Source organism: Homarus americanus, unplaced genomic scaffold (genome assembly GCF_018991925.1).
Source record: "Homarus americanus isolate GMGI-L3 unplaced genomic scaffold, GMGI_Hamer_2.0 scaffold20465, whole genome shotgun sequence".
NCBI classification, from domain to species: Eukaryota; Metazoa; Arthropoda; class Malacostraca; order Decapoda; family Nephropidae; genus Homarus; species Homarus americanus.
In genome coordinates this window covers 369070-388525 of record NW_024756914.1, presented here as the reverse complement: position 1 = coordinate 388525, position 19456 = coordinate 369070, and the positions used below count along the sequence as shown (strand labels likewise).

The 19456-nt window shown below is 41.3% G+C and overlaps 1 protein-coding gene across 7 annotated transcripts in view; it reads right to left on the bottom strand.

Annotated features, from left to right (window-relative positions):
• Nucleotides 1-19456, bottom strand: part of LOC121857121 (p53 and DNA damage-regulated protein 1-like) — a 71617-nt gene that overhangs the window by 5885 nt on the left and 46276 nt on the right. For 3 of the 7 annotated variants that reach the window (XR_006087108.1, XR_006087109.1, XM_042353011.1), the window contains one exon: nt 13719-13744. Coding sequence is in view for 2 of the 7 variants with exons in the window: in XM_042353011.1 (XP_042208945.1) it covers nt 13719-13744 (26 nt within the window). In the remaining 5 variants the exon portion in view is untranslated. Of the gene's footprint in view, nt 1-113; nt 325-13718; nt 13745-16439; nt 16525-18351; nt 19229-19456 lie in introns of those variants that run through there. The other 4 variants (XR_006087107.1, XR_006087111.1, XM_042353010.1 and 1 more) reach the window with 4 other exon arrangements.

Sequence of the window (19456 nt, the reverse complement as noted above, 5' to 3'; positions counted from 1 at the left end):
TGCGGCTACATTAGTCGGGCCGTCCAAATTGGTGTACGTCATACTTGTTTACATGCATTAACACCTCACATACCTAATACCTAAGACTAACTTGTATATCGCTGTTGTTATACCTCTTTAGTGTGTAAATTCCTTCTTTATACAGCAGATTCTTCTCTTTCTCCTCGTAATTACTTAATACTGGGGTCTGTTAGTCCTTGTGTCTTCGGGTCGTTTATTTACCTTGACTATATGGGAGAACGAGCCTAGGATATTTCTATGGGCAATGGTGTTAAAAATACCACGAATTAAGAAAGGATTTATTTTTTTCAGGAAATTCTAACCAAAACTAGATATTTTATTTAAATCAAACTTTTGTTACGTTTATCTTTTGGTTAAGATCGTCTATGAAGAAAAGCATTTAAGCATTCTTATTCGTGGTGTTTCGCAACATTTATTATCATCATGAAGATTAGGAACCTCTGTTTATTTCACTTGATGAGTAAATAAATGCCTTGATGCTAATTTAACCTAACATATTTAGTGTCAAGGCCTTTAAGGGTGATAGTCTACTAACCATCTGTGTACGGGGTCCCTATCTGCTGAAAAAAATCGTCGTAGGGAAGGGGTTATATGAGATAAGCAGATTCCTTATCTTTGTGAGCTCCGTGCTTTGTAAACATTTTTTTTTGTATGTATATTTTCTCTTCCGTGTAACGTCAGCAAGGTGTGAGAAACTCTCAATAAGAACTAACAATTACCAAATATTTATATCACGCTCAGTTGTAATCACACTACTATAGTCTACCAGAGAAATCGTTTACATACGTTTTACACATATTATCATGCATAAAAATACTTAAAAACCTATAACTATTTAGAGGTGTTCATGCATACAAGTTGTGGTTAACTGTGACAATATTTTTTTTTTATAATTCGCGATATTCTTTTTTATTAAAAAAAGACTGGCCCTATGGAAATAAGAACCTGATTATTATTATTATTATTATTATTATTATTATTATTATTATTATTATTATTATTATTGTTGTTGTTGTCATATTATTATTATTATAAAATCCAATATTATATTAATTACCAATTCTTAAAAAGGATGTAAAACTTTTCTCTGGTCAATGTTCTCGCGTTAATGTATGAGATGAAACGTTTATTTATATTGGCGTCTGGGATGGTCAGGGTCAAGACGAGTCCATTCTGACGGATGGGGAAGTATATGTAATGTAATCATTGGAGCATTTAAACTCCTTTCAGAAATAAATATATCAATGTTCCATCAAATTTAGTAAACATACTAATTTATTAGATCATTTAAATGTCATAACTGACGCGTAAATGTGCGTTTTACATCAAGACTTATAAACCAGGGATTGACTCACGGCTTAAAATGGATTCGTCCGACACGTGGGCGCGCTCATGACTGTTGCCAACTATTTTTGCACATAGCCGAATTATTCTTTCCTGAAGTAACGAAATGTCTATTTATCCAATAAACTATGAGAAATTATTATGCTAGTAGATAAAATGTCACTTTATCGGTACTGCATCATAGAAACAAATTTATATAATGGTAAAGAGAGGGGATTGGCCAATCAACTTCTTTTCAGCTGTACGCACAGGTAGAGGACCTAGGGCTGATTGACCCAAAATGTTGTAAGACTATGAATCAACTTGTAATTTCGCTCGTTTCGATACTAATACAATATCAGTACAAAAGACGCACACGTCGGCATATTGTACATAAGTATGTCCAATATTGTTAATAATAATAATTCAGTTAAATAGTCATACAAGTTTACGATTGATTTGTTATGTATGTAGACAATACAGGTTTACAATTAATGAAACAACGAAGATATAGGAAGTACAGTACAGTACATAAACCGTCAGGGTAGGGTTCTTTATCACTTTTTGTATACCTGCACTCTGTATGTATACTATATACTTACACTGTAAATATCTACAAGCTGAATCAATGTGATCTTTATGACGATTTTACTGAACATCTATCTATCAATATGTATGTATGTATGTGAAAACTTACCAGACAGTAGAACTTAAACTAGGTTAGCATGATCAATAAACAGACATGGATGGCCGTATGCACACATGGACGCAAATGACCCCCCCCACACACACACACCAAGTTCAGTAGGTCATTGTCACTGAACTTTCCTCACACTCGCTCACACGTTTGTTATAGAAGCTTATTACTGTACATAGAAGGCCATTTATACTAATTCAAAAATGTGTTGAGACTTGCCATTCATAGTACATTTCGTCGACCATATTGTTGACTTAATATGTGTCTTGGTGCATTTGTGTGTACTAGTCTATCAATAATAAAAATTTATGAGAGATAGAATTAAGAAGAGGTATAGAGAAGTGATAATATATACAGATATCTTTTAAATGAGTCTAAATTTATTTTAGTTGGGATGTTTTGACAGTGCGAGGTACCGTACGTGTGGGTGCATATGAGGTAACACACTTCCCGTTTACGTGGTGTGAACTAGGCGGGCAAAAGCTAGCAAACGTCCATCCGATTGGTGGAAAATACGACGTGCATCCCATGTTAAGCCAATTGTCGCTTGCCTGGGCCCTCTCCACGCCCCATTTCCACCAATCACCATCTCGACGTGACGCCTCGCTCCGCGGATTGGGCGTGGAGTTTGGGCGTATGTCTGGCCTTGGGTCTTTTGTGTGCACCAGATACGGACCCATATATCGATCCAGGTGACCTCCAAGCCTCGCACCTGGAGTAAAGTAAAGTAATGTGCCCTTGTAGGAGGTATATGTGGGTTAGGGACAAGCCCGCGGCCCGTTAGCAGCACACACACTGCCCCACACAACCTTGGTCTACATTTCTAGCCCAGAAAACCAGGTGATACAAGCACAAAGGAGGAGGAATGCAGGTCTTGATCCCGGGAAGCTGTCACTCCTGCTGAGGGTGCAGGTACACAGCGGTAAAAAGGAAAGGGTCGCGCGAGGGGAGGGGTGCGGGACTCGGGCAGTGTGTACCATAACGGCCACACACACACAGAGTACACGGGGGAGCAGGTTACCACGCCGGGGTGGACTGTCACGTGTGATAACCACACCACAAATCGCTGTGAAGAAATAGAACTCACGCAATCATAATTCCATACGCACATAAATATGATAAGAGCATAATTTACATAATTACAAAATAATCAATTATGTAAAGTAAGGCAAGAATAAGGTAGTAATCGTATGATACACAATGGTCGCCATAGCCCATTGTGTCAGAAAGTGTTCGGCTTATAAGTTATCACCGACACATAATATTACCCAAATTATCTATAATATAAAATGCTGTTATCAGAATTCTATATAAATTACGTACTATTTTTTTCACCACGTAAAGTTAGGACCTTTTGATTACCGACAGTTGTTAGCTGTACGGACAACCTCCTCATCTACTTGAATAACAATGTTATTGTACTTCATGTTGTTCTTTGGTGTTATGGCTCTCATTGTTGAATAAATAGTAAATTAAGTACATTCTCAAATCTTGGACAGATTATGTAGTGAGAAGTCATTTGTAAATAATTAATGATAAACCTATATATGTATGATTAAAACACACACACACACACACATCCTTTTCCTAACTCAACATGGGGGGAGGGAGTTTGTATCGTAAAGATTATTCAGTCCCTCAGCAATTTGGTTTATTTGATCGCTTTAGCTCTTCCTCCCTCGACACACAGTCAGTAAAAACGTTGGGTAACACAACCGACTTTATCCGGTAGGAGGCGTCTTTCACCGGTAATGTACCCGTCAGTACCCTGGCCCGGGAGAGGGACGGTGGGTGGCGGGCAGCGGGAGGGACTCAGGACAATGGACGTGTGGTCCGGGGCGCGCCAGCCCGGTAAAACACAGGCAGGCGACGCTGACCGCTACTGACAGTTAACACCTTTGTTTCTTTAGTGGTGACAGTTAAGACCGTTGTTTTCAGGTACTGGTAGTTGGCGACGGTAGCTCAAACCATTGTTTCCTCGGTAACGTTGGGTAGCTCAGTTTTACCCCGTTGATGGTGGCTGGCTGCAGTCGTTGAGCCAGTTACTGTTCTTGATGGTGACTGTTAAATTTAGATTAGGATAATCTGATACGTTTCTATTTATCAATATATCTATCTATCTTTCTACATCAGGTGTGGGAAGGACACCAAAATAGGGAGGCAGATTAATTCAGGGGAGGATGCAAATGCACCACAGGAGGATTTAAATAAACTGCAGGAGTGGTAACAAAAATGGCAAATGAAATTCAACACCAGCAAGTGCGGCGCACTTAATATTCGAAGAACAAATACTGTCAATGTATACAGCCTTAACAACATCAACCTAGAGAAGTCGACTTGTGAGAGAGACTTAGGGGTACTCGTAAGCACGGATCTTCGGCCGAGAAAAGTGCGTTAATATTCGAAATGAGGCAAACAGAGTATTAGGTTTTATATCTAGAGGTGTAAGTAATATGAGTGCGGAGGTCACATTGCAATTATATCTTGCGCTAGTCAGGCCGCACCTCGATTATGTTATTCAGTTCTGGTGCCCTTAATATACAATTAATATCAATTCACTGGAGTCGGTGCAGCGAAGAATGACGAAAATGATTCCGGGACTTAGAAACCTACCATGTCAAGATAGGTTAAAGAAACTAAACTTGCATTCCCTAGAAAGACGAAGAGTGCGGGGAGATATGATAAAAGTATTTAAGTGGGTAAAGGGAATCAATAAAGGAAATATAGATAAAGTTTTTATAATATCCGAGCAGGATAGGACTCGTAGCAACGGATTTAAGTTGATAAGTTTAGGTTTACGAGGGAGATAGGAAGAAACTTATTTTCTTATGTGGACGTCATCAATATGTGAACGTCGTCAGGTGTATGAGAGACATATATGGTCGTCATCAGTTGTGTAAGGGAGGGGCACTTGTGGACAGTGTAAGAGGGTGACAGAAACACATGTGGATGCCTTCAGGTATGGATACGACAATCTATTGTGGCCGCCTAATTGAGCTTGGACCCATTTGGAATCGCCAAGCCAGCAAAATTTTGAGTCTATACAGTGAATAAGAAAATATACTTTCCAACTAAAAATAATAAATACACGAATAAAAAAATTGTACCATGTTTAAGTTATGGCAAAACCTTTTAAGCTAGTATACCCTAAACTTACATCATAGAAAACTTTAAAATAATATATGACAGAAAACAAAAAACTAGCAATGGGTAACTATACCCTATTGAAATTCTGCTTTTGTTTATATGAAAAGATATAATTGCACCACTTACCAACTTACTAGCCGTTCGCACTGGTGGTATCTTACGTAACATTTTGCTGTGAACTTCATTTTCCAGTGCTAGCACAAGAGGATGCCGGAGTACCTGGAGAAAACCTACAATGTTTGGGATGTGATTTAGTCTATGCAAGCAGCAGTACGTTCCACATACAGTTTTAGGCTTCTCTGACATTGTGTAGTTAATCATTTGGTTCTCTGTAAGTAACCTTCACCTAGGCATTTCATCGAAGAAATATTACAATGATCAAATCTCTTACTTGTTTGAAATTTCCCTTGAGAGATCAATTTATCATAAAACCAGCTTCATCTATGACTGAAAAAACAACAAAAAATATCCCAACACTGTTAGGCGTTAAGTCATCAGATACCTTCGGTTACATACATGGAAATCACACACAACGTAAGATACCACGACGCAAACCAGGACGCAATGGTTTCAAACCAATAGAAACGCAGCCAAATTAACACCAAGTGTCATTACCTATTGTAATTATATTTTGAAATGACGCAAAAGTTTAGAATATCCGTACCAAAGATAAGGTTTTTATACTCAAAATAAAATACTTTTACTCAAGATAAACAAATATTTAAGTAATCAAAGTCACCGTACTTAAGATCAAGCTAAAATGATGTACCCCAGATAAAGTCATTCTACTCATTGCACTCAACACATTGTATTTCATGATGCACATTATCGCCCTCAACAAGTCACACAGTCGTAAACAAGGGACTCAACCTGTCCTGAAGGGTCAAGTTAGTGTGGTACTTAATTTACTTCACTAGTCAGTCATTGTACACACCTAAGCTAGGTCATCGTGTTTAAGAGGTCAAACTACCGTATTCCATAGGTCGAGGAAAGCGAGATGGTGCACTTCTGGTTGACTGGGTCATAGAGAGGCGGGGTCGCGGTGGTCTGGGGCGCCTCAGCCAGACCCAAGACCTACTTAACAGCGTACCAATACCGATATATCCAGGTCGCCAACAGGAGGTAATGTTTACTGTGCCGTACAGGGAGGGAGGTCACACCCACTACGGGGAGAATGATGGGGGGCAGCTTGTGAAATTAGGACCCACTCTGGTACTGATGAAGGTCGTCACGCTGTAACAGTTCACGTTCGAGAGTTGCTGTACAGAAACCAGGCATTTTCGGTCAGTCTCATAGTAACAGGCACAGAGAGTGTGTGAGTTTGCCCTCTGTTACCTCTCGACTGTAAAGATGCATTAGACAACAATGCGTTTAAGCACTGAATTAAAAGTTAAAATTCTCACGCCGGACCAATGCCAAACCTTAGGCGGTAAATAAATAATTCCATAGTCAATTTACTGGATATAAGAACAAGTAAAGGAGTAAATTATCCCATCCACACCAGAAAGTAAATAGTTTGTTGCCAAGAGATAAATCAGAACACATCAGTTGAAAGTTCAAAGTCGTGAGTTGTTTCTTACTTCTTGTGTCAGAGGAGACAACAGGGTTCACCTCGATATTAACCACCCTAGCGCTAACCTAATTTACTCTAACCTAACCTAACATCACAGGTAACGACTGAGTGCCTAATCATCAGGTGATATAAGCTAAGGGGCTAATCTTCACGTGGTCCGACAACAGTACACTTAACTTTCGACTGGAGAAACACCATGACCTGGTTTTCATGCCTACAGTGTGAGGTGACCACACAGTACACTACACGCTCTCTACACCCGACCTCTCACATGTTTAGCCCTTCGTAGAGTCTTGGGTGGACTACACACACACACACACACACACACACACACACACACACACACACACACACACACACACACACACACACACACTTGCATAAGGCACTAGGCGTTATTCGTGTCGTGTCCTCAGGTCACACAACAGCTCAGATTAAAAATTATAACAGAGATCTAGATAGTGTGTGAGTCATGAGTCGCGCTATGACGATTGTAATTTTTTGCTACTGATAACCAGTTGCACCATGATAACACTGACTGACTGCCACAATACAGAGGAATAATACACAACTCGCTGTGATGTAAGAACATAAGAATGGAGGAAACTGCAGCGGGCCTGTTGGCCCATACTGGGCAGTCCCATTTACACCCAACCCCTATTGCTCATATAAGCATCCAATTGAAGCTATCCAGCGTATTCGAGTTAATGATGATATTTGGTAACTTGTTGCATTCATCCACTACTCTGTTACCAAACCAGTGTTTACCTATTTCGCGCCTAAATCTAAATCTGTCTAATTTAAAACCATTGTTACGAGTTCGCTCCTGGTTGGATTAAGAGAGTAACAGACAGACAGGGAAGAGGTGTACTGTGTCGTCACATGAACAAAAGCAACAACAACTATGTACTCTGGTGACACGTGGAGTGAGGAGGTCATGAAGCGTGGCCCAGCAGGGGGTTGGGGTGGCCCACGCGGGATATGGTCACGGTCTCTTTGTGTCGTCGCTATGACCCCGTGACGTCACGAGTGAAATCTATGACTATGGACTCGCCCGCGGGGGAGTCCTCATCTTACCTTCCCTTTCACATCTTTACTCAGAGAAAGTGAGCTTAATCAACGACTCGTGTATTCTTATAATTTGTTGAGTGATATACAGTATGTAAGATGAATGATATTATTTATACATTTTTAGAGTTAGAGTGATTAAATAAAACACTATAGTACCCGAGGACCTCCCCCACCTGGGTGATTCAGTGACCCGGTATCTGTTGACATATCAGAGAAGATGGTCGCTTTTTCTCCCTCAGTGTGCCGCCTGGACGAGCTAGCTGCCACACCCACAAAACTCTCTTACGCCAACAAAAGACAACAGAGGCCTTAGTCAGTTCCTAGTTACACACTTGAATGTGCATATCTAATTTAATGAAGATATTATTAATTACATACACAGTGAAAGAACGTCGTAAAATTCATATTACATCGTAGGCGGTAGCGACAGTAGGCAAGGGTTGTGCAGAAGGCAAGTGAGAGTGATTCCCACGGTCAAGGTAGCTTAGTAGTACTGCTGTCTGACCACCTCCCTGTAATTTGTTTATATACATTCCCTTGTCCTCCACCGCCTCAACCAGTCATGTTCCGAGTGTACCTTCCTTTACTCCTTATCTCTTTACCAATGTTTAATTAAACCTTTCTGTTTTTCACCTATGTCCAGATAATCACTATCTCTCTACCTCCATTGTTATAATTTTTACCTCCCACCAATCATCTATCAATATACTTCTCTAATATATTAATTCCTTACTACAATTCTCTCGTATTTGTTCTTATTAAATATTTTCTACACTCTCTCTCTCTCTCTCTCTCTCTCTCTCTCTCTTTATCTCCTCACTCACTCCTCACTCAGTTGTTCTCTCCCTACACACGGACAGACTGTATGTGTCTCTGGGTGTTTATCACGAGAACTAGATCACGTTAAGTAAACCAATATATAAAACCCACAAGAATATATAACAAGTTGTGTTGTTTATGCTCCTGACGTCACACCCTTGAGAGATAAATCTACCGATATATTCAGGGAAATATACAATCATACATAGAAAAATTAAAACACAACTAACCGATCAAGAGAAGTAATAAACAATATATATAGGAAATATGTAGGTAAAATAAATAGAATAATTAGAGTAAGAATCAGAGGAGGTAAGAAGGCGGATGAATACGAAGCAACAGAGTAACACATAATAAACAATAACCTTTATTATTTTGGCTGAGTTAGTCAGTTATATAGTTAACAATAGATTATTTTCAATAGGATGTGTGTGTGTGTGTGTGTGTGTGTGTGTGTGTGTGTTTGTGTTATAACATACGATAGTGAGTGGGTGACTGATCAAGCGGGGTGTACATGTGATTGTAAGAGTACACAAAGAATGGGCGTGTAGTACGTGAACATACAGTGAGATATGTACGTACGGTGTTATATACACGAGTAACTCTGTAATAATATGATTTGCTCTCATTCTAGATGTCTTGCGTACATGTGTGCATGTTTATCTCATGTATGTGTTTAACTGAGCATATGATGGCCCTGTGTCATTCATTTACGAGTCCTCAACAATCTCCCCTCACCAACCTCTTCTCCTCCCAACACCGGAAATATGAGTTAGCCATAATGTTTCTTCCTGACCCTTGTGACAAAACGTTGACCTGGTTGGTGGTGATGGTGGAAGGTTGTAGTCCACTTCTATACAGTATAAACTAAACTCTCAGCCTCGGCCCTCAAGTTGTCCCCTTTTAGCAGCGGAACTGAGTGACAGAAAGCGCTTTCCTGGTCCTTGTACCACAACTTTGACCCGGTTGGTAGTGTGGAGGGTGGTGGGCCACAAATTTGACCTGGATGGTGGTGTTGGTGGGGTTTTGGTCCACATGCAGGCTGGGCGTGTGCTGGGCGTGGCTGGGGGGCGCCTTCACAGCTCCACTTGCATCGTCGAGAGTCGAAATCTGGATCATTGATGCTCACGGGACTTCCTGCCAGCACACTTTCCACCGCCACATCTCCCTCTCGCTGTTCCATATATTTCCTCGGGTGACCTCTTGTTCCCTCGAATCGTCGAAACCAGAGCAGAGAAAGTGAGTGTGAGTGAAGGTGTGGTCGGTGTGCCACTTTCACTCTCCAGTCTAGCTCCGTTGGCTTACTTCGAACCGTCGAGGCTCACACGCTGCTCATTCTGGCTCTCTCATGTGCCACTTTCCTGGCCGGAGTGTCACTATCTCCTCGGCACTTCCTCCTCCCTGGCACCGGCACCCTCGACGGCCCTCTCCTTCACCTACTTCTACCTGGTGGGAAACGACACTTCTCTTGACCCATAGCACTAGTCCCGTCACCTCCTCGCTCACATCTCCACCAGGAACACCGTAGAGCTTACTATGTCACGCCCTCAACTCACTTGGTCGAGGACGAGGCCAGGGACACCATTCATCTTATTATATTAATGTTGAAATAGTGTCTATAGCCAACTCATCCTAAGTCTGACTTCCAGGGCCCCGAGCAGGAGCCTCAACCTACTTGTGTCTTAAAAAGTTGTGAGGTCTGGACGCAACACTGTTTGACACGGTATTCACTCTGAACATTGACCACTATGAAGGTATTGGTGATGAAACTTTGACTGTGGTTATATCCGTGACCCGGGAGGATGCTTATCAAACCTACGACATACAATAAACAAATAATGATAGTCTAATCTTAAAGACTATCCATGAATATATGAATTAAATTTCTATGTTCATTCTGTAATTCAAGAGTTCATTAAAAATTTTGAACTGAAGATTAAACTGTCTGTAGTATTTTGTATTTTCTTTCCCGGTTTAAAAGGACGCTAGGCTATAGATCAATTCATCCGTGATAATGATTGTTTACGAAAAAATAATTATATGCATCAAATATCAATGAAAAAATAACTTCGATGTCCATGAATGAGGCGAATTAGCTTCCTATACTCAACCAGTGTTCTTTACCGAGGTCTTATTTGTCGTATCTTATCACTTATATTCAATAAATTACTTCCCTTAAGTCTACACAATACATCCTAGATCAGTTTCAGAATTATTTAATTTACTTAAACTGTGTCACCTGTTCTGGGATAGTAAAAATGTGCTTTTGGCGAATCAGATAAATAAATTAGGTTAGTTATACCTAAGCCTTCTACAGTTGCCGCCCGTGATATAATTTTACTTTAGTTTGTCCTCGACAAATAGACGCGTTTTCTTTTACTTACGTGATTAAACCCATTTTCTATGTTTGGAAAGCTTCGAAATCCTTATGGGTCGTTTCACGGATCAAACAATAATGTATTTAATGCTATTTTGTGTAAATTTCACGTTAAAGATAAAATATGGAAAATAAGAGTAATTGTGACGATAATCTCTTAGAGTGAGCTCTCTAAACGACTGGATATACGAGTAACTCCATCGTCCTAAATATTGTACACGGAATCTAAGTAAGAATGTCGAAATTTTAAACGGAATTCACGACATATAAAACCAACTTCATATCTGTGTCAATAAAATACTCCTCAGAGCATTGTAGAAAGCCTATGAACCGAGCTGGTGTTTGGTGGAAGAATTCAACCACTTTCTAAACCTTTCACTAAGCTTCATAACACGGAAGTTCCAAGTAAACCTTCACATCAAGTCTTTTAACTGAAGAAGCGATGTGGGCCAGGCTGCTGTACCTGTCAATCATTCCTGAAATATTCTATAATAATATCTAGAGTTATCTGATATTCGGGAAAGATATTTATTAATGAAAGTCACAAGTAAAGGTGTATCTTCAAAACTTATTTAAAACTAGTATATAGAAACTTGATTAACTTTATGAGATATGGCGAACAATATTCTACGCGTTTTGAAATAATAATAATAAGTGACTGGCGAAAAGAAATTACTGCATTACGCCATTTTCATTTTATGTGGCCGCTTCCAAGTTCGAAACAATGGACTTCCTATGATATATAAACTGGACTGTACTTTGGATAAATTTCAGCATTATTAAATCACTATACTGTACACGTGAACAATCATTGATAATAGCTTTGAAGACGAGATTTATCGAGGGTTTTCTAGAGGTGAAAGAATCCTTCCTCCCCCTTGGCTGAAAATGGATGAGTCCAGGGGAAAGTTGTGGAGCCGAGAGCCTGGATCTCGCGTTCAGGAGTACACACTGTAAGTTACCCCCAGCAACTACACTTATTTTAGCATTGGTTTAATTTGAATTTATACACATTTAAACATTTAACGATAGCAAAACATAAAGTAAGGTTTATTAACTTCACTTATTACAGAACGCAACAGACTCAAAAGTTCACGTGGGGATTATTCCTCGTGACTGATGATATAAAAATTTACTAAACTGATGATACAATAATAACGTCCCAAACATACATTACTAAGGGACAGAAATGACCTATATAAACTGGAATATATTTTGTAAGTTTATATATTTCCTAAATGACGAAGAATAATATAAATAAGGGAATCTTGGTGGAATTCAGATATAAAATTTAACACCTCGACTTAAATCAACCACTGAGGTGCATCTTACACATTTATATACAAGAAAGAAACATTCACCGTTCGAGACTCTGAGAATCTGGCCCCAGTGTGTGACATAACCAGTGGTATCAGCCTCAGACTTTCTCACAATGCTACGTATACTTATTGATATAATTCTCGGGTGCGTCTAAACTCTAATCAATTATGTAAAACTGGGAAGTGTTAAATTTATATTATTATTTACATGAGTTTAGTTTATATGGAGTAATAGGGCCAACATAAGGTATATATACTCGCTGAAAAAACCTTATTCGCTGAAGCCCAATACGACATTAGAACACCAGCATTATGTCCATACGTGTTTATGCCTTGATATCAACCTCAGTAACGTATATACACACAGGTGAGCGACACAGGTAAGCGGCACAGGTGAGTAACACAGGTGAGCGGCACAGGTGAGTAACACAGGTGAGCGGCACAGGTGAGTAACACAGGTGAGCGGCACAGGTGAACACTGATCATCGAGGTCATTCAGGTGGTGTGTGCAGGGGTGTACAGTTACAATACTCAGGTATTTTGGCGGCCATGACAACAACAATACAGCAAAACCTCTATTTAACGGACTATATGGAGAGGAAAGTCCGTTATATCGAGGGACCGTGAGATGTAAAAACCTCCCTCTAACGAAGTATAGATATATGAAGGTCCGATATATCGAGGGTCCATTAGATATGAGACACCCCATCTAACGGATTATATGGATATAGAAGTCCGTTATATGGAGGTTTTACTGTATCTAAAGGGTTACATACTTAAAATAATATATTAGAACTCCCATTTACTTAGATTAGGGAGATTGACGTCATTTAATTACTTACATTATTTACAAGAGTCGTAATTCTACTTATTTACTTGCGTGGTAATAAGTAATAATAAATAGGCGGGTCAATGACAGTGCTACACCCTAACATAACATAACGAAACACTAACCAACATGTTTAGAGAAATAACAGTGTGAACAATGGTAACTAATAGTGAATGCAGAATAACATAACATTAAAATTAAAAATCTTTATTGAAAATCATACGCTGTCCGGCCAAATGTCTAGTGATATTCCGTAAAAAATATATGTAGATATTTTCAGTGTGGTTAAACATGTTAATGACTGAGTAGATCGTTCATCACTACAGAAGCGGAGGCCATTTTGTCATGAGTAGAAAGTCAGCCATCACAAATTCGTTTCCCTGTATTTGTACCCAAAATCAATAGCGACAAATATATACACTGTTTCTAAATCCCTATCGCTCAGCAACACAACAATTACTTTGTATATTTTAGTACTTTGCCAAACTTTTGAGCTATCATTAATACTTACCTTTCTCCCCTTGCCTAGATAGTGGACTCACCCGGATAATCCCATGAACTTTCACTCCTGGAGGAAGAGAAGAGAGGGTGTGATAACAAGTACTCTCTCCACACTAATGAATCTCTAATTACGTTATAGATACACAAATCAATAACCAATCTTACTGATCACAAACATAATTAAAGTCATCCAACACAACACACTCAGAGGACACACCCCATCCAGGGTTCACTCAACCCTTCACACACTCAGCCAAATTTTCCCGCGCTTTTTATACTCTCGTATGTAAATTAGATACGTCAGCTGGCGGGGACACCCAGGGCGGACCTTTAACCCAGGACTGGTAAGTGGGATAACACTATTGTGGCTGTGATGAACCAGAGGGGCGGAAATTTGCAATAGACTTTGATCGAATACACATACAAGTCTTTGTTAGGATCACCTGAAGAGCCGCCACCCCAGTAATAACCTCCACTAATTATGCCGACACAAAATATCAATCACTTTTACGCGAACAAAATATTGAACGTAATTTGTGTCTCTCTATATTGATGGTCTCAACCCAGGCCTCCCCCGTGCTGCACACAATGGCCTCACCCGGCACTGTCTCCCAGCCCAGCTTCTGATTGGTTAGTATGGCGCCAGTCACCCAGAGATTTAAAACATATACACACCTGAAGTATCAAGTATATTGGGGAAAATAAAGGTGTATGATTAATCGTGTGTATTATCAACACACACACACACACACACAATAAACGCCCCCACATATATGCCCCCCAAAAAAGCTATATAAATGACCACACACACACTCACGTAACAGCTTATCTTGTGTGCGTTTTTTGGGGGAGGAGAGGGGTGGGGGATGGTGCCCTTTGTTAGTGTAAGCCCTCAAACAAAAGCCAGTATTCTGAAACTACTCATTAACCGTATATAAAAGCATAAAATTCAGAATTCCCAAACTGCGCAGCCCATTATCGGAATCGTATATTAAACTGTAAACTCACGTAACATAGTACTTTCACCCCACCCCCCTTGTGTTAGTGTCACCAACCACAATCACCAGGCAGGTAAGTACGGTCACCAACCACTACCTCCAAGCCACAATGGTTCTAACAGAAATAACCAACTCCCACCATCAAATAACAACGGTTCTAACTGTCGTCACCAGGCAAACAACGGTTCTAACTGTCGTCACCAGGCAAACAACGGTTCTAACTGTCGTCACCAGGCAAACAACAGTTCTAACTGTCGTCACCAGGCAAACAACGGTTCTAACTGTCGTCACCAGGCAAACAACGGTTCTAACTGTCGTCACCAGGCAAACAACGGTTCTAACTGTCGCCACCAGGCAAACAACGCTTCTAACTGTCGTCACCAGGCAAACAACGTCACAACGGTCATATAACCACCATAGCGTCACCAATCTGCTTCTCTTTCACCAGCCACGTGTGTCACCAAGCCTGGCCACGCGCCCTATACCAGCCCCTGTCCTCCTGCCTATTGTCCTAGGGGATTTTGTCCGGTGGGGTTTTTGTCATGGACCGTCTCCTTACCTACTCCCCCCCCAATGCTCCAATTCTCAAAAGATTAAAATTTCTTCATTAATATCTATTCCCTTTAATGGAGATTAGAGGACAGTATCTACTTATAGTCTCAGTGTAATATCGATGTCATTTTGGTTTCCGTCTTAACCTAAACATATTTAATTTAGGTAGGATGAGGTATGGGTTAGGTCTGACCACGTTAAACCGAAAAAAATATATATATACCTTATTTTCACATGCATGCAGGCAGTACATACTTACATACATCATATAGAAAATAGTGTAAAATATCACAAAGTAGGTCTGTGTCCAAATTGCTAGAGAGATTATTTTTATACTAATTGACACAGAAAAGAGAGAGAGAACATGTTGGAGGACCCGTAGGACTCGTAGGACCTGTAGGACCCTCACTGGGGATGAACAGTGCGACCATCTAGAAGCGCGCCACCCATTCACTCGCTCTCTTTCTGGGGAGCTAGTAAGCGTGGGAAGGTACACAGCCCATACACTCTCTCACGGTCACCACCTTTACCAGAGATCTACTATGGATGGTCGTAAAGAAATGCAATTTGTTTGACGCCTTCGTAAAGCTCTCGGTGTTAGGTAGTGGAGGTGTATTGTAACCCCAGGATGAAAGTAACATGTCAATAACACCGATGTCCAAGTTGAGTAACTTCAGTTGTTTGGTTAGTGAATTAGAATATACCAGTAAGGCAATTAGTAAGTATATACATAGGTTATGTAACTTAGTCTAAATCTAATAACTTAGGAATACGTTATTTTTAACTGGAATTATTGGGACACACACACACGTAAGAGGGAAGGGGTGATGACACCATGTGAGGTGATGACACTTCTCTCTCCCTCTCTCTTATTTCACGGTTGCATGCCGAGACTTTGTCGGGTGCCTGCCTTCTTTCCTCCCCTCCTGGATAGTGGACTCACCAATCAGGCCCTCACTAGGTGTACCTGTAGTCAGGTGTTGCCGACTGGCCTGGCCGGCCACTGGTCAGTCTGCTGCTGCCTGTCGTACACCCCTGACGTGGACACTACCTGCACGGTAGCATAATTCGCGAGCATACACACACACACACACTCTCTCTTGTTTTGGATTATTATATTACGTGAACAGAAACAACTTCAACCTTACATATAATATTAATAACTTTTCTGCACAACTTAGGCCTATATCTTGTGCCAACTTTCCCACAAACCTTCTAAAAATGTATCAACTCATGAACTGTCACAAGTTGTAGTGAAGAAGTTCATAGTGTGTGAGCACATGATCGTCCCCCACCACAGCCCTCACTAATACGCTATCTTGAGGTGTGGCACTACACTACACCACACCTCCCCACGCTACACCACGTTACACACCCCCACACTACACCACGCCACACCTTACACCCCGAGACAAGATGTTCTTCACAAGTTAGAGACTCAACCAAAGTTCCACTGGTGGTCGAACAGTTAGCCTGGGAAGATATAAGCAGCAAGAGAGATATAATTTTTTAGTTCCAGAACAAAATTACAATGACTTGAGAGAGACTGAGGTGTTGAAGAGACTGCTAGCCTTATATACCTATTGTTTCTGTTGGAGTATATCATGTTGGTACAGACAGTGATTGTTGAAAGACAGCCGTGTCGTCCTCATCTGGCCAGGCAGTAGCAGGAGCCGCAGCTGGGGAAGGACCGTGGACACTCGCCTCTTTCCCACGGTGTCCGGCACCTCCTCAACAGTGCACCCTGACCAGGTCCTAAGCTGGATAATACTCGGGGTAATGTATACTGCAAAAAATATCGCAAATGCAGACTGGACAATAGTGGACATACTTGGCCCTTCACAAGAACATGGCCACCCCTGCTACAGCCCACCTGCACCAACACCCTCCCTCCCCCCACACCACCCATTCACCCCCACCTGTACCCTGGGACCCCTCACTGACCACCGGCTACCGTGCCAGACACTTGTCGACCATTGGTCACCCAGACGGCTAGATGCTCGACTGACCAATGGTAGCTGTTGTGATGACCACTGGTGGTGTCCTGTACTGTGTGAAGTGACCCAACCCTCACCCACTCGCTGGTGACGCCCCTTGTGCTGAGGTCTTTTGTGACCTTATCTTGCTATCATACGTGTAGGACTTGTCATATTATTCATTTGGTCATTTGCCTGATTCCACTCCTCTCGGTGACAGCCAGGAGTAGACTGACCACTTGACCTGGTTGATCAGACGAGTCCATTATCCAGGAGGGGAGGACGACACCCAGGTGAGAGTGTGGTTTGAAGGTAAACACAATAATGAATGAACACATTCTGTATCACGTCATGTCTCTACACACACGACGGTTTAAATTTCCGGGGGGTAGAAATAATCAGAAATAAGAAATTCAAAATCATCTTCATTCAAAAAGAAAAAAATCGTTTAAAAACAAATAAAGAAAAGTGAACAAAAATGAGAAGAAACCAATACTTTAATGGTTAGTTCTGCTTTACCTGAAGATGTGAATAATTATCATAGGGTTACCTGCCCAGGTCATAACACCTCGTCACGCCACTGTGTTCCTGGTATTCTTAGTTTTATTTTTGTGTTACTCTCTATTACCTAATGACTGTCTACCATCTTCCCCTCCCGGATAGTGGACTCACCCGGGTTGACCCTCCCCTGGTGATGGTCAAGTCCGACTGGCCGCTGGAGTGGACACTGGTCAGTCTAATGCTGACTGCTGGCGAGTATAGTGTGTGTGTGTGTTGATGGGATTGTGTACATGTGAGTATGTGTGTTGATGGGATTGTGTACGTGTGAGTGTGTGTGTTGATGGGATTGTGTACATGTGAGTGTGTGTTGAAGGTGGTTTTGTGTACATGTGTGTGTGTGTTGAATGTGGTTTTGTGTACATGTGTGTGTGTGTGTTGAATGTGGTTTTGTGTACATGTGTGTGTGTGTTGAATGTGGTTTTGTGTACATGTGTGTCATCAGAGAAACAAAACATTATGGGACACTATCTACACACACAACATTATCTCTAGATAACATAAAAGAGACTATCTACATTATCGTAATCAACAAACATGTATTTTGGCCCAGTACGGTATCTATATCTTGTGGCCGATTATAATGTTACCTGGACTGGCGGCTGTGTACCTCCCTGCCTCCCCTCCTGTGTAATGGATTCGTCCGGTCACTTCCCTGGTGGTGATGGTCAGTAAGAATGTCTGGTGGTCTGCTCTGCCTGTGGAGGCTGTGGTCAGTTTAAGGTTGGCTGACCACTGGGCAGTAAGGTGTCCGTCGCTTCTCCGGTGGTCAATGGCTACTGCAAGAGAAGCTTCCCATTGGTCACCGTGGGAGTGTTGGACATGTTGTTCGCAAGAGTCCGAGGATGGCCAGTGAGTCTCAATGGTTGCAGGTGGAGATGTAGGGAGAGACTGGTGGGTGCAGGTGGCCCGGTAGGTCCACATATATTCACCATTGTCCATTCTACTTGAACGACTTCTATACATTTTCTTACACCGGGCAGTGGGAACAAGAGCCTCGTGAGAGTGACCAGTGTTCAGGTATCAACTGCGACACTAAAAGAGGTCACATGATCCACGAAGAAGTTTGTTAAAAATGTTAATAATACTTGGAACTGTTTAAGATAAATTGATTAGAGATGATTGATATAATAATGTAATCTTCGAAGGAATACTTAATTAATGAAGGAAACATTTGTAAGCAATAATTCCAATCACTCTGTTGAGAAAGTGCGGCGCGAGGCGTTAATGTTCACTAAGAGAAGGTCACAAGGAAGCCCATATTACCTGTACACACGACCACCACAATACAGGTAAAATGTGGAATAATTCTTCCACACACAACAAAACACCTGACACTATATGACAGGTCTTGTAAGTCTAAGTTAATATTATGTTGTGTACACACGTTATCTTGTGTCCGTCAACATGTTATCTGGGCTGGCGGCTGTGTACCTTCCTGCCTCCCCTCCTGTGTGATGGACTCGTCCGGTCAGTTCCGTGGAGCTGCTGGTGTACTACAGCTGACCAGTGGCCAGCAGGAGTCCAGTGGGCTGCCCTGTGGTCAGAGTAGGGCAAGCTGGCCGCTGGTCAGGTTGTGAGATCGTCTCGGGGTGTCTAGTGGTCAGCTGGTCAGAGGACAGGGTAGGGTTGCCTCCTCATTGGTCTACCAAGAGTATCGGGTGTACTTCCCATTGGACAGGTTGTTAGGAAGGG